The following is a 12,144-nucleotide window of genomic DNA, read 5'->3' as shown; positions in this document are numbered from 1 at the left end:
TTGTCCCAGCAACTGCTTCTGTACATTCCCTTTCGGCAACAGATTATTGAAAACTCTTGGATGTTAAAGGTAACTCAGGAGAGGTACAGTTGACACTGGATACAAATAATTCCTTTCTGGGGAGTTCCTCCCCATCCTCCAAGCCAAACAGAATTTTTTCCTCAGGTTCTTCAGCATTTACTCACCTTAAGTGGCATAGAATCAGAGTCATTAAATCAAAGAGGCAGTGGCTTCTATTCCAGAATGCTTTTGGTACCAAAGAAAGAGTCTTCTTGGTGACCAGTTCAGTTCTAGATCTTTCCTTTCTAAATCTGTATGTGAAAGTTCCAAAATTCAATATGATGGCCCTTCAGAATCTGTTACCTCTCACTCCCAGTGAAGCTTTATGGTAATCTAACATATGCATACCATCACATTCAAATAGCCAACTGCTTCGGGACATTATTCAGGTTTCTGTGTCTGAGTTGTATTATCTGTTCCCTGCATTAATCTTTTGGTTATCTTACAACCCTAGGAATGTTTACAAAATGACTTACTCCAGCCATAGCTCTTTGCTGACTAAATGGCATTCACATGTCATTATTTTAGTCAACTTACTTATCTTTGCAGAGTTTTTTCTCAGATGTCAAGAATCATTACAATGGGTTTCTTCTTTTCTGTCTAACCTGGGATTCCAGATAAATGTTCAGAAATCCTCCTTCATCCCATCACATAGGATTGTCTTTCTAGGATGTCTTACAAAGTACAGCAAAAGATGTTTTTGATATTGGATAAGATGTTTTTTGTATCTGGAAACTTTTGTACACTTTTCAGATCAGTTTCAGACTTCAGCCAGACATTATCTGAGGATCCTGGGGTTAATGGCATCTATGATTCTCATAATTCCTTTTGCCAGGTTATACACGAGGAAGATTCAGTGGTTTGTAAAAACATGTGGACCCAATATTTCCATCCTCTGGAATTTTAGATTCCAATCTTAGGTTTTGTAAAAAAGGAAGTGTACTGGTGAGGATTATAGGTAAAAACAAATTCAGAGCTAGCATTTTCTTCTCTACCTCCAAGTTAATCTGCAACTTCAGACAACTCAGATTTTGCTTGGGGCGCAGTTTCAGTGGGGTACAAGTGCAAGACCTGTGGGATTCCTCAGATGGATCAAAGCACATAACTTGAAAGAGATGGTGGTTATGAATCCATAGCTTATAATCTCTTCATCGTCTGTTGTATCCAGGACCTCTTCAGGTGATTACAGACACAACAGTGATGTATTACATAAACAAGTTAAAGGGTTTAATAGGCTCTGTGCAGGCTGGCTATGATGGCTTGAGGGGGTAGATCTTCAGCACTCCTTAACCATTCAACAATCTCGCATTTCATCACAGTAAAACATGGTAGCAGGCATGCTGAGCAGGACCAGGACAAAGACCCCCATGAAGGGAAACTGATTAGATTGTGGGAAACATCTCAAATAAATTGGTATTCCTTCCTTCAAAACAGACTACTGAACAAGTTCTGCTCCAGGTTGTTTGCAAGCAGGCCTGGATAACAGGTGCCTTCCTTTATGCATTTCTACCTTTTCTACTGATACCCCTGGTAATTCTTAAGATTCAGAAGGACTCTGAAAAACATTGGTTCTCACTTTGTATGGAATTAGTCAAAGGCAGTTACTACAAACTTCCTGATAAACTTGATCTACTCGCACAAGAAGTGGGATGTTGGTACACTCCATTTGCAAACATCTTCAGCTAACTGCGTGGATGGTTACATTTCATTTCCTTTCTGGCACCTCCTTTCAGAGGTCATGCATCACTTACTAAAGTAGGCAAGCAAACCTTGTACTAGAAATTTTTATAGGTCCATAGGTTGTCACTAAGCTAATGACCACTAGGACCCTTACAAGCCTAGCCACACACCCCAAACTATGTGGGCCATGAGTATCATGGGTGTCTATATGTGGGGAGGATCGAGAGGCATGTTAGTAGAGAGGTAACTAAGGATTTGTAGGGGGGATGTTATTTTTGATAATACTTTTCATATTGACTGCTTCTGTCCATAAGAGACATAGAGGGGGGGGGGGTCAGACTGGGGGTAAATTTGATTTCCTATCCAGTTGTCAAGGTTTCGTTTTTATAGGGTCAGTGATGAACTCTGTTTTACATGGATATGAAGTCAATTCGATAGTGCAGGGATCCTTTGGGGCACATATCTCTTTCTCCAGCACATTCTGTTTATGTTTATATCTCAAGCAAAGTTCAGATACCTTGATCAGGTATTTCTGGTGATGTTCGTGTTTCACTGTTGCAGTTATTACATTTGGGTTATCTGCCTGCAGGTAGCCCTCAGCCGGCCTGAATACCAGAGTCTTGGATCCCTGCGTCGGATGCTGTCTCTTCATCCATGACGTCAGGGGTATAAAACATGCAGCCGACGCCATTATATCAGTCTTTCTTGTCGTGCGGTGCCTGAAGCAGAAGCAGTTCTCAAGTGCCTGACATTTTCGTTTTTGAGTTTCAGAACCGAAGTCTTCAAAAAAGCTAAGTACCTCGTTGGGGATCTTTTTTCTTGCTCTTAACCGATGTCAGTAAAAGATAACAATTGTACTACCTGTGGAAAGCAAATACCTCATAAAAAATTTCATTTGTACTGCATTCCTTGCTTAGGCCCAGACCACGATTTCCTTCGTTGTCGGTTTTGTGCTTTATTCAACCCCCAAACTTTTCATCGTCAGTCTACTTTTGCTGCAAATTATTTTGGTACTTGGTACAACTATCCAGAAATGGCTTTGGTAAGCCATCCGACTACCGATGTTCCAAAAAAAACTGCAAGGATAAAGACAGAGACAGACCGCATAGGTCCAAAACTGCCAACGATGCTTCCGTTAAGCTAGTCGCCAGTCCACTGGTACTCAGTGTGGCACTTTGTCAGCCCCTGATACCCGCTACTTCAGATTCGTAGGCCTCTATTGAGATCCATTCAGAGTCCGGTATGCCGCGAGATGCTTCTTCGACTATGGAACCTGTGGCTGTCTCTACCTTGGATGGGTCCGGAGCCGCTGTGCAGGCACCGGCTTCTGAGGGTGTATTCAGGCCTAGAGACTTGCATTTTAAACCAATGCCATCTTCTTCATCAAGGCCTAAAACTCGACCCACGCCTAGAAAACCAACGTCCAAACCACATGGTCAGGCCCATATGCCTAAAAAACAAATGCTTAGAATGGCTGAAGACCTTATTATTTTAATTAGGGGAAGCCAGCCTTCCCCCTCTAAGATACCTAGACCTGATTTTCCCTCTGATTCTTCTGATTACCAGGATTTGCCCTTATCTACCTATGAGGAATCTGATGCAGAGGATTCCATTCCCTCTGCTTCCCCTTCATAAGAATTTTCTTTTGGTGAAACCTTGTACACTCTTAGGGAGCATTTCCACTGGGAAAGTCAGGATTACTCTGATTCCAAAAAGAGGCTTAGGGAATTCTTACTTCTTCCTCAACACAGACCTTTAGCTAATCCCCCCTGTTCTGGACATTGTAGATGATGCTTTCTTGGAATCTAGCCTGTCCCCATACACTTTACCTTCAGCTCTCAGGAAGCCTGACGGGTATTACAGAGTACCTGACTCTCACAAGTTCCTTTTCAAGAATCCTACTGCGGATCTGGAAACCATTTCCCAAGGTCCAAAGGACATGAAGGCTACAACTGACATAAATTCTACCCCTTCTGGTAGAGATTCTAGAGCCTTGGACAGATGGGGTAAGAAGGTATGCACTTCTGCTACTTTGGCCATTAAGGCTTTAAATTGCCAGTTTCATATGTTAAAGTACCAGCAGCATATTATGGGACTAATTAAACAGAAAATTATGTTGATTCCTGACTGTGCTAAACACAAAGATTTACAGGATTTAATGCATTCTGCTGAACAAGTTGGTAAACATACTTTTCAATGTGGTTTTGATTCTTTAGAAGCATCTTGCAGGGCTGCTGTCACTGGGTCTGTACTTAGATGGCATGCTTGGCTTAAGGAGCAAAACTTGCCAGATCATGTTAAGGCTAAATTACTGGATGCTCCCTTAAACCAAGACCACCTGTTTGGCAACAAAGCAGAAGAAGTCCTCAAAAAGATGGAGGAAAAAGCTAAATCTATGCAAACTGTTAAAGATTTCCTGCAGGTACAGCCACTCAGATTTAGTAGGCATTGGCCTTCAAAGAATTGGTCCTTTCCAGCCTCTTACAGGCCCTCTCAGTCCAAACCCAGGAACAGCAGATCACCTGGGTTACAGTCACAGGCTATGCACAGGCCTAAGCAGTGGGGTGCTCCCACCTCCAAAACAGGGAGTAGTAAGACACCCTCCTACAGGAAAATGGCACAATGACTTAACCTTAACCCTTCCAAGCCCTGCTCATCTGCCTGCTCCCTTAGGAGGAAAGCTTGCCCTACATGCAAAAAACTGGGAACTCATTACCCAGGACAAATGGGTTTTAAATATAGTTTCCCAAGGATATAGATTCCACTTCCACACCCTACCAACCCCAAAAGGTTGGCCAGATCTACCCCCAAATCAGTGGGCAGAGGCTCAACAGCAGGTTCTCTCTGTTCTAAGTATCAGGACTATTAACCTGTCCCAGCAGAAGAAAAGGGACAAGGTTTTTATTCAAGACTTTTCCTGGTACCCAGAAAAGACGGCTCCTGGCATCCTATCCTGGATATCTTTATTCCAAACACTTTTTTGGTAATCCCAAAATTCAAGATGCTAACACTTCAACAGCTGCTTCATATGCTAGGCAAAGATGCCTGGTTGGCAACTTTAGACTTAAAGGAAGCGTACCTGCGCATTCCAATAAGGGAATCTTGCAGGAAATACCTACGCTTCAAGGCAGGCTCAATGCACTGTCAGTTCTCTGCACTTCCCTTTGGCTTATCTACTGTGCCCAGGGTATTCACAAAGTGTTTAGCTCCAGCCATTGCATTTTGCAGGCAGAGAAATATTCAAATATACCCATACTGACGATTGTCCGATTCAGGCAGAAAGCCAGGATTTGCTATTAAAACATCTGGCATTCGTAAAGAAACTTCTAAACTCACTGGGGTACACCATAAACGAAAAGAAATCTCACCTAGTACCCTGCCAACAAATTGTATTCCTGGGAGCAAGCTTGAGCACAACTTCCCAGATGGCTTTCCTCATTCCAGAGAAACAAGTTTTCTTGACAACCTACTTCAAACGACTGGCCACAAAGACCCAGCTATCTGCAAGGAAAATCCTGGAAGCCCTGGGGTTCATGGCCTCTTGGCATTCTACTAATTCCATATGCAAGACTGCATATGAGGAAACTACAATGGTACCTAAAAAGCCTATGGTGTCAACATTCTCAGGACCTGGAATCAATGATTCCTATCATTCCTTGTATAAAGACAGAGTTTCTTTGGTGGGCAGTGGCCTGCTACTACAACAAGGGGCTCCATTTCTCTCTACCCCCTACTGCCCAAACCCTAACAGACGCATCAGACTATGCATGGGGGTCTCACTTGGTAGGGTGGTGCATTCAGGACAAATGGAACCAGAGACAGATGCACCTGCATATCAACCAAAAAAGAAATGTTAGCTGTACAGAATTCCCTGACAGCCTTCAAGGGCCACATTCTTCCAGGACAATTATTGGTAAAGACAGACAACACCACAGTTATGTGGTACATAAACTAGCAGGGGGGAACCCACTTCTACCCTATCTGCAGACTAGCCATGGCTCTGTGGAACACAGCCTTGAGCTACCAAGTGCACCTACAAGCTCAATTCCTGCCAAGCAAGCTAAATTCACTGGCAGATGACCTAAGCAGAAATCTCATGGACCCACACAAGTGGAAACTGGAACCAAAAATATTCAACCTCTTGAGAAACAAATGGGGGAATCCAGAGATAGATCTGTTTGCCTCCCCTCAGAACTACCAATTGGACAAATGCTGCACAAGGACTACCCACAGTCAAGCTTGAAAGGTGGATGCCCTGTCCTTTACCTGGGAAAGCCTCTCAGTTTATGCCTTTCCCCCTCTGCCTCTCCTCTCGAAGGTTCTGCTAAAGATCAAACAGGACAAACCAAGGACAATACTGATTGCACCAGACTGGCCACACCAGCACTGGTACCCCCTCTTGCTCAGTATGACACTGCTGGAACCATGGCACCTGCCTCAGACCCCTTGCCTGCTGTCCTAGCAGGAGGGCCAGATTCTCCACCCTCAGCTTCAAACCCTGAATCTTGCAGCCTGGCTAATTCCTTGAGCTCTCCAATAGCATCCCTCAGTAGGCAGGTGCTAGATGTCATTCTGGAGGCAAGGAGGCCTAGTAGTAGAAAATCCTATGTTGAAAAGTGGAAAATATACTGTTCCTGGAGCCAGACTCAGGGGATGGGCACAACAGTGCCCAGCTTACCGCATATTCTTCAGTACTTAACAGAAATACTCCACAAAGGCCTTTCCTTCTTGTCAATTAAAATTCATGCCTCTGCCATTTCAGCAGATTATAATACTGAACCACCTCTCTTCTCCCACCTCCTGCTAAAGCAATTCCTCAGAGGGGCCAAAAATTTAAGACCACCCAGGAGACCCCCCTACTCCAGCCTGGGGCCTTAACTTTGTATTGGAAAAGCTCACTCTCCCTCCTTTTGAGCCAGCTGCAACTGCAGAGTTGAAATTCCTTTCTTGGAAAACAGCCTTCCTTCTAGCCATCACTTCAGCAAGAAGAGTGTCTGAATTACAGGCCCTCATGGCAGTGGAGCCCTTCATCATCTTCTATGCAGACAGGGTGTCCCTCAGGACCAATCCTACCTTTATGCCCAAGGTGGTGTCTAGTGTGGCCCTTAATCAGTCTATTCATTTGCCTACTTTTTTCCCGAATCCACAAAACAAAGGATAATGAATACTGCACTCTTTGGACATGCACAAGCAACTTAGATTTTATTTGGACAGGACTAAGCCTCTCAGAAAGTCTGAACAGCTGCTAGTTGGCTTTGCTGCAGGGGCAGAGGGGAAGGCCATTTCAAAGCAAACCATTTCCAAGTGGATAGCCCACTGCATTCATTTCTGATATAAGCACCATGAAAAACCTACCCCACAGGGATCACATTCCACCAAGGCTGCATCTACCTCTGCAGCCTTTCTCATAGGTGTCCTTACCAGGGACATCCTAGAAGCTGCTACCTGGAGCTCTGTACTTACCTTCACCAAGTATTACCACATGCCTTCTTCTTCTAAATCCAGAGCTGGTTTTGCCACTGCAGTCTCGCAGGGCTCAATAGCTGGTCCTAAAGCTCTCTAACTTCCTCCTCCCTTCCTTAGCTTTGGGAATCAACCCAAATGTAATGACTGCAACAGTGAAACACAAAGAACATAGTATAGTTGTGTACACTTACCATAAATGTAGGTGTTCAAGTGTATTCACTGTTGCAGTCCTGGTTACCCTCCCTCCAGCTCCCTGACTTCTCTTGGCTCTACCTTTCCTTCTTGTTTGCTGTATTTAAGCTTTCTGGTGTATTTGCTTTTAGTTAGAGGTGTAACATGACATATAATTATTTCCCATTAAGGGGGTACCGAACATCTGGGGCAAGAAAAACTGATGTAATGGCGTCGGCTGCATGTTTTATACCCCTGACAACCTGACGTCATGGAAGAAGAGACAGCATTCGACGCAGGGATCCAAGACTCTGGTATTCAGGCTGGCTGAGGGCTACCTGCAGGCAGATAACCCAAATGTAATGACTGCAACAGTGAATACACTCGGAACATCTACATTTATGGTAAGTGTACACAACTGTACTTTCTTTGTTTTGCGCATGTACAACAAATCCATCAGGGCTGGGTCTGAGGAAGACTTGGAGGTCAGGCAAAGATACTCTGTCAGCAGCTTGAAGAAGACCAAATATATAGACAGAGCCTTTAGGCTATCAGTGTAGGAAAAGGTATTCATGCTGTGAATTCTCCTGGTGAGACCTTTGTGGGCATTCCAACTCGGGGACGCTGTATTCAGTGATAGGTCTGATAAGGGCTGTATAGAGTGGTATTATAACTTTCTAAGACCAGGATGCCATTCCCTTACCTGTAAGCTGGGTGACTTAGAATGATTTTCCTAATATCTTAGCTATATGTTTGTCAGAGGACATATTGCTGTCTACATATGTTCCCAGATCTCTTATTACTGGTTCAACTCTTGGAGTGTCTTATTAATGAAGTAATTAACTTGGGTTGACAGTTTCCCATAGGGCGTTATGATGCATTTTTTGGCATTGAGTTTTAGGGTATGTCTTTGGAAGCAGTGATTTGTCTGTGTTAAACTGTCTTGCAAGATTTTGGTGTTTTGGGGGAGAATCTGTAATAGCTCCCATTTTGCAGTCATCTGCAAACTTGGTGAGCCAGAGGCATTAAACTTTAGTCTTGACTTCCTAGAAGTGAATGTCAAATGGGAGCAGGCCAGCATGGAGCCCTGATGAGTGGAAAAGATTTTCTGTTTAGTGCCTTGCCAATAACCAGGGCCCTATAAGGGGTTATGTACTATCAGTGCTCAATTGTTTGTGTGAATTAGTCTCTAGCCTATTTTATTCCTTTATCAAGGTTCATCTTGTGTAGGTTTCAGCATGTCTGCCCGTGGCTCCTCCATTTTCTCTGTATGTTTTTGGTAAAACAGTTTAGTTTACACCTGCGATCTCCTTGTAAACAGGTTGCTGCTTCCTGGGATCTTAAACCTGTGCTAGAAAAGTTAACCATGCCTCTATTTGAACCTGCACATCAATCAGAAATAAGGTTCACTACATGAAAAACTGTTCTCATTGCCCTGACATCAGCAAAAAAATAAAAAATAAAAATAAGAGGGTTGCTATCAGCAGAATTAGATTGTTTTCCAACAAACAGAAAGGAGAAAAACCCAGTGTATTGAAATTGCATCACCTGAAGTTCTCATTTGTATTACTACATCTAGCAAGACACGATTTTTCTGGACAGAAATTATTCTTGCCATTATTGTTTTCATTCTTGTGTCCGAGTGTATGTCATGGTAGTTCAGGGCTTGTCTTTCCACTGGGACGGTACTAGCCAAGTAAGCGCAGAGCTAAGGGTCTAATTGTTTTTGCTTCCTTCCTACTGTGCTGTAGTTGTGTTTTTAAACCCAGTGCATCTGTTGTTGGTTGCCCCTTTTGATAATTTGATAACATAATTCCCTCCTTCTCCTTGTTTATTGATTGTTGACAATAAGCCACACAAATATCATTTTGCAAAGTGTCTCCCCTTAAACTACTCAACAGGCTAATGATGAAATTGCTTAATATTGAGTGTACTTTTAGTGCTTGCACCGATTTCAGTATCAAATTTGTGATTCTTTTGTACTATAATTAGTTTAATGGTTCTTGGTGGCAGAAAAAGGTTTCCAGGCCAGTTGTTCTGTACTGAAATTGAAATACTCAGTAGCATGTCCACCTAAATCCTAAATGTTATTCTCCATCCAAACTCCAAGCAGTTATAGTTACCCCTGCTTAAAATAACATGCAAGGGCAGCTCGCCTGCTACTTACCTATGAAGCTGTGATAGTTTAGAGCAGTTTGGAGGTCAGTGACTACAAAATTTCATACTCTATTTCCCAGTGGAGTGTTTATATTTTCTTCCATCTCTGTGTTTGATATATTCATTATGGATTTGTTAAATTGGTAAACTTAAGACAAAATATTAATTGCAGTTATGCTGAATCCTTGCTTCAGTGTAGCAGAGTTTCATACAGGATACCTGGGTGATTTGTCACACAGTTTCGGTAGATTTGTTGGAGTGGGGGGGGGGGAGTCATGTCTGCTACTGGATGTGGGAATTAATGAGCTTTTACTGCATACTTGTATGTTAATATACATTAGGTCATGACTGTATATGAATAGGTTGTATTATTCATGTATTTCTTTTAACCAGATAGGTGGAAATATGTAGTAGACTGGTTCGAAGACCCATGTTAGCCATGACGCAGGCCAGGCTGTAGGCAATACATTCAAGCCAAAGGCATTAGATAAAAGTATAAGTATTCCAGAAGGCTGCAAATGAAAGGAATGCACATATGATACAGGATAACGTAAAGGTGCAAAAGAAAATGGGAAATGCTATAAGCAATGACAGGACTATGAGTGGCAACAGTATACTTGTAATGCAATACCATATCAAAATACCCTACAATAAAATCTTTTTTTTTTCTTCCTACTGCTCCCCTCCCCAAAACTTGCATTACCATCTCGCTGATTGCTGTCAATCTTTGCATGTTATTACCTAGCCAGATGAGAGACTGTGGCAAAACATGCAGGCTGTGTTATCACTTTAGGAGTGAGTGTGCACTTGGTGCAGCATGAGACCATTGCCTGCGTCTGTGTGATGCAGCTTGTTAAGGAGCTACACTTCAACTCTTGATGAGATCACTCCTAACAATCCTGTGGTCACTACCAGGCATATATTAGTGGGAGACACTCCCCACAATATGCCACTTAATTTTTTCTCTGGGTGAGTTGAGCAGATATTGTCTTTAGTCCTTTCTTTCCTCAGGTGATTACATCAGAGTCCAGGCTGCATATCATACTCAGGCGAGAGGGGTCATAGTCAGGGCTTAGTCACTGTATGCCATGGAGCCAGTTGGAGTGTAGTCTGATCAATGGAGTCAAGGCATTAGCCAGTTTTTCTGTGTAGCATAGTCATTCATAGCTATTTGCAGGTGTAACTCCAGCTTTTATACAAAGTTTGCATAGCTGGAGTTATTGTGAATTTCTGCAGAAAGTTCATTAGAGTTAGCAAGAACTGGAACATGTTTTCTGATGCATATTTCCCATATGGTCAAGTTTAAAGTCCCCTTATGTTAACAATATAACAAGGACTTGGGGATTTGATCACATCTGTATGGACTAAGGGTATTCAGTAGTTAAATTACAGCATTTTATTGTGGAAGACCAGAGGAATAGAGACACAAGCAAGAATTTGGTTACCCCCTCTCTCTTCTGAGATATAGTACTGAATTGTTTGGAAAAGAATGCAAGTATACACATTTTATTTACTAAAACCTGAAAAAGTGTTAATGCTGTGCCTTCAGTTGTGGACTGCTACTGTAAGTCCTATTCTATGGAGATAAGATGGCTAATTTTAATGAATCTTCTTGATTCTGTAGTTGTGGATGTAGAGGCTATAGCAAAAATTAAATTGCTTGAGATGTTGATGCACACACAGCTTAGGATCAGGCAAGGTAAAAGGCTCCCAGGTATTTCTGTTTCTGAGCCTGCAGAATGTGAGTTTAAAGGGGTTATCGGTGTTAATGTGAGACAAAACTTCTTATTCCCTGGTTTGTTCAAAACATTTGCAGGCTGTTTTGTTTGTGTTGATTGTCAGCTTTTTTTCTTTTTATGCCTTATGGAACTAGATGATCAGTATTTCCTGACTCAAGAAGGGGCAGGTCTTCTGTGTGTGTGTGATTGTTACACAGTCCTACTATTTAAACCAGAAAATTAATAATGAGAGGACATAATTGGGCATAAGACAAAGCCTAAGCATTACTTATTTTGTGTACATTAGTTATATAATTAGCTATTTTGGAAAAATTAACAGTCCTTTCATAGAAGGAAGAAATACAGTGGTCTGAAGTGTTTCTTCCTGGACTGCAGAACTCTAGTTGTTGTGAGATCTAGGGTACTTCGAAGAAGAAGGGTAGTAAAAATAACATAGTCTTGATTTGGATTTAATCTTTTTAGCTGTTAGTTCACTCAAAAAAATTTAAGAGAATGGGAATCCGGTAAAAATGTGTGAGATGGGTTGGAGCATTGAAGAATTATTAAAACATTTCAAAGTTTAATGAGGTTGGCAAATTGCTCATTCTGTCACATATCAAATCTAACATAAAGCTAGCATATTAATGATTCTTTTCCTTTTGTTTCATAAGGAGATTCTGCTGTTATGGATTGTAAAGTTTTCTTCACTTATCTAGAAAACTCTCCTGATTATATTTGGTGGACAATAAATGGTCAGCGGATGGAGAACATAAGCAATCCCCGAATTAGTACTGAAAGCAGGTAAGACATGCTGTAATAAAACTTATTCTAAATTATAAAATTTTACATTAGACAAATGTTGCTTTAGTAAAAGCTTAGCATGTTGCTCAAT

The 12,144-nt window shown here is 42.0% G+C and overlaps 1 protein-coding gene across 2 annotated transcripts in view; it reads left to right on the top strand.

Annotated features, from left to right (window-relative positions):
• The window catches only part of LOC122800889 (interleukin 1 receptor accessory protein), a 1,870,333-nt gene that overhangs the window by 1,405,490 nt on the left and 452,699 nt on the right, over window positions 1–12,144 (top strand). For both annotated transcript variants that reach the window (XM_044070223.1, XM_044070224.1), the window contains exon 7: window positions 11,924–12,053. In XM_044070223.1, coding sequence (XP_043926158.1) covers window positions 11,924–12,053 — 130 coding nt within the window. The remainder of the gene's footprint in view (window positions 1–11,923; window positions 12,054–12,144) is intronic.

The sequence above is a fragment of the Protopterus annectens genome, chromosome 4.part1 (assembly GCF_019279795.1).
Source record: "Protopterus annectens isolate FY-2018-M chromosome 4.part1, PAN1.0, whole genome shotgun sequence".
Taxonomy (NCBI): Eukaryota; Metazoa; Chordata; order Ceratodontiformes; family Protopteridae; genus Protopterus; species Protopterus annectens.
The sequence above is the reverse complement of the archived record's forward strand: the minus strand, read 5'-3'. Positions and strand labels throughout refer to the sequence as shown.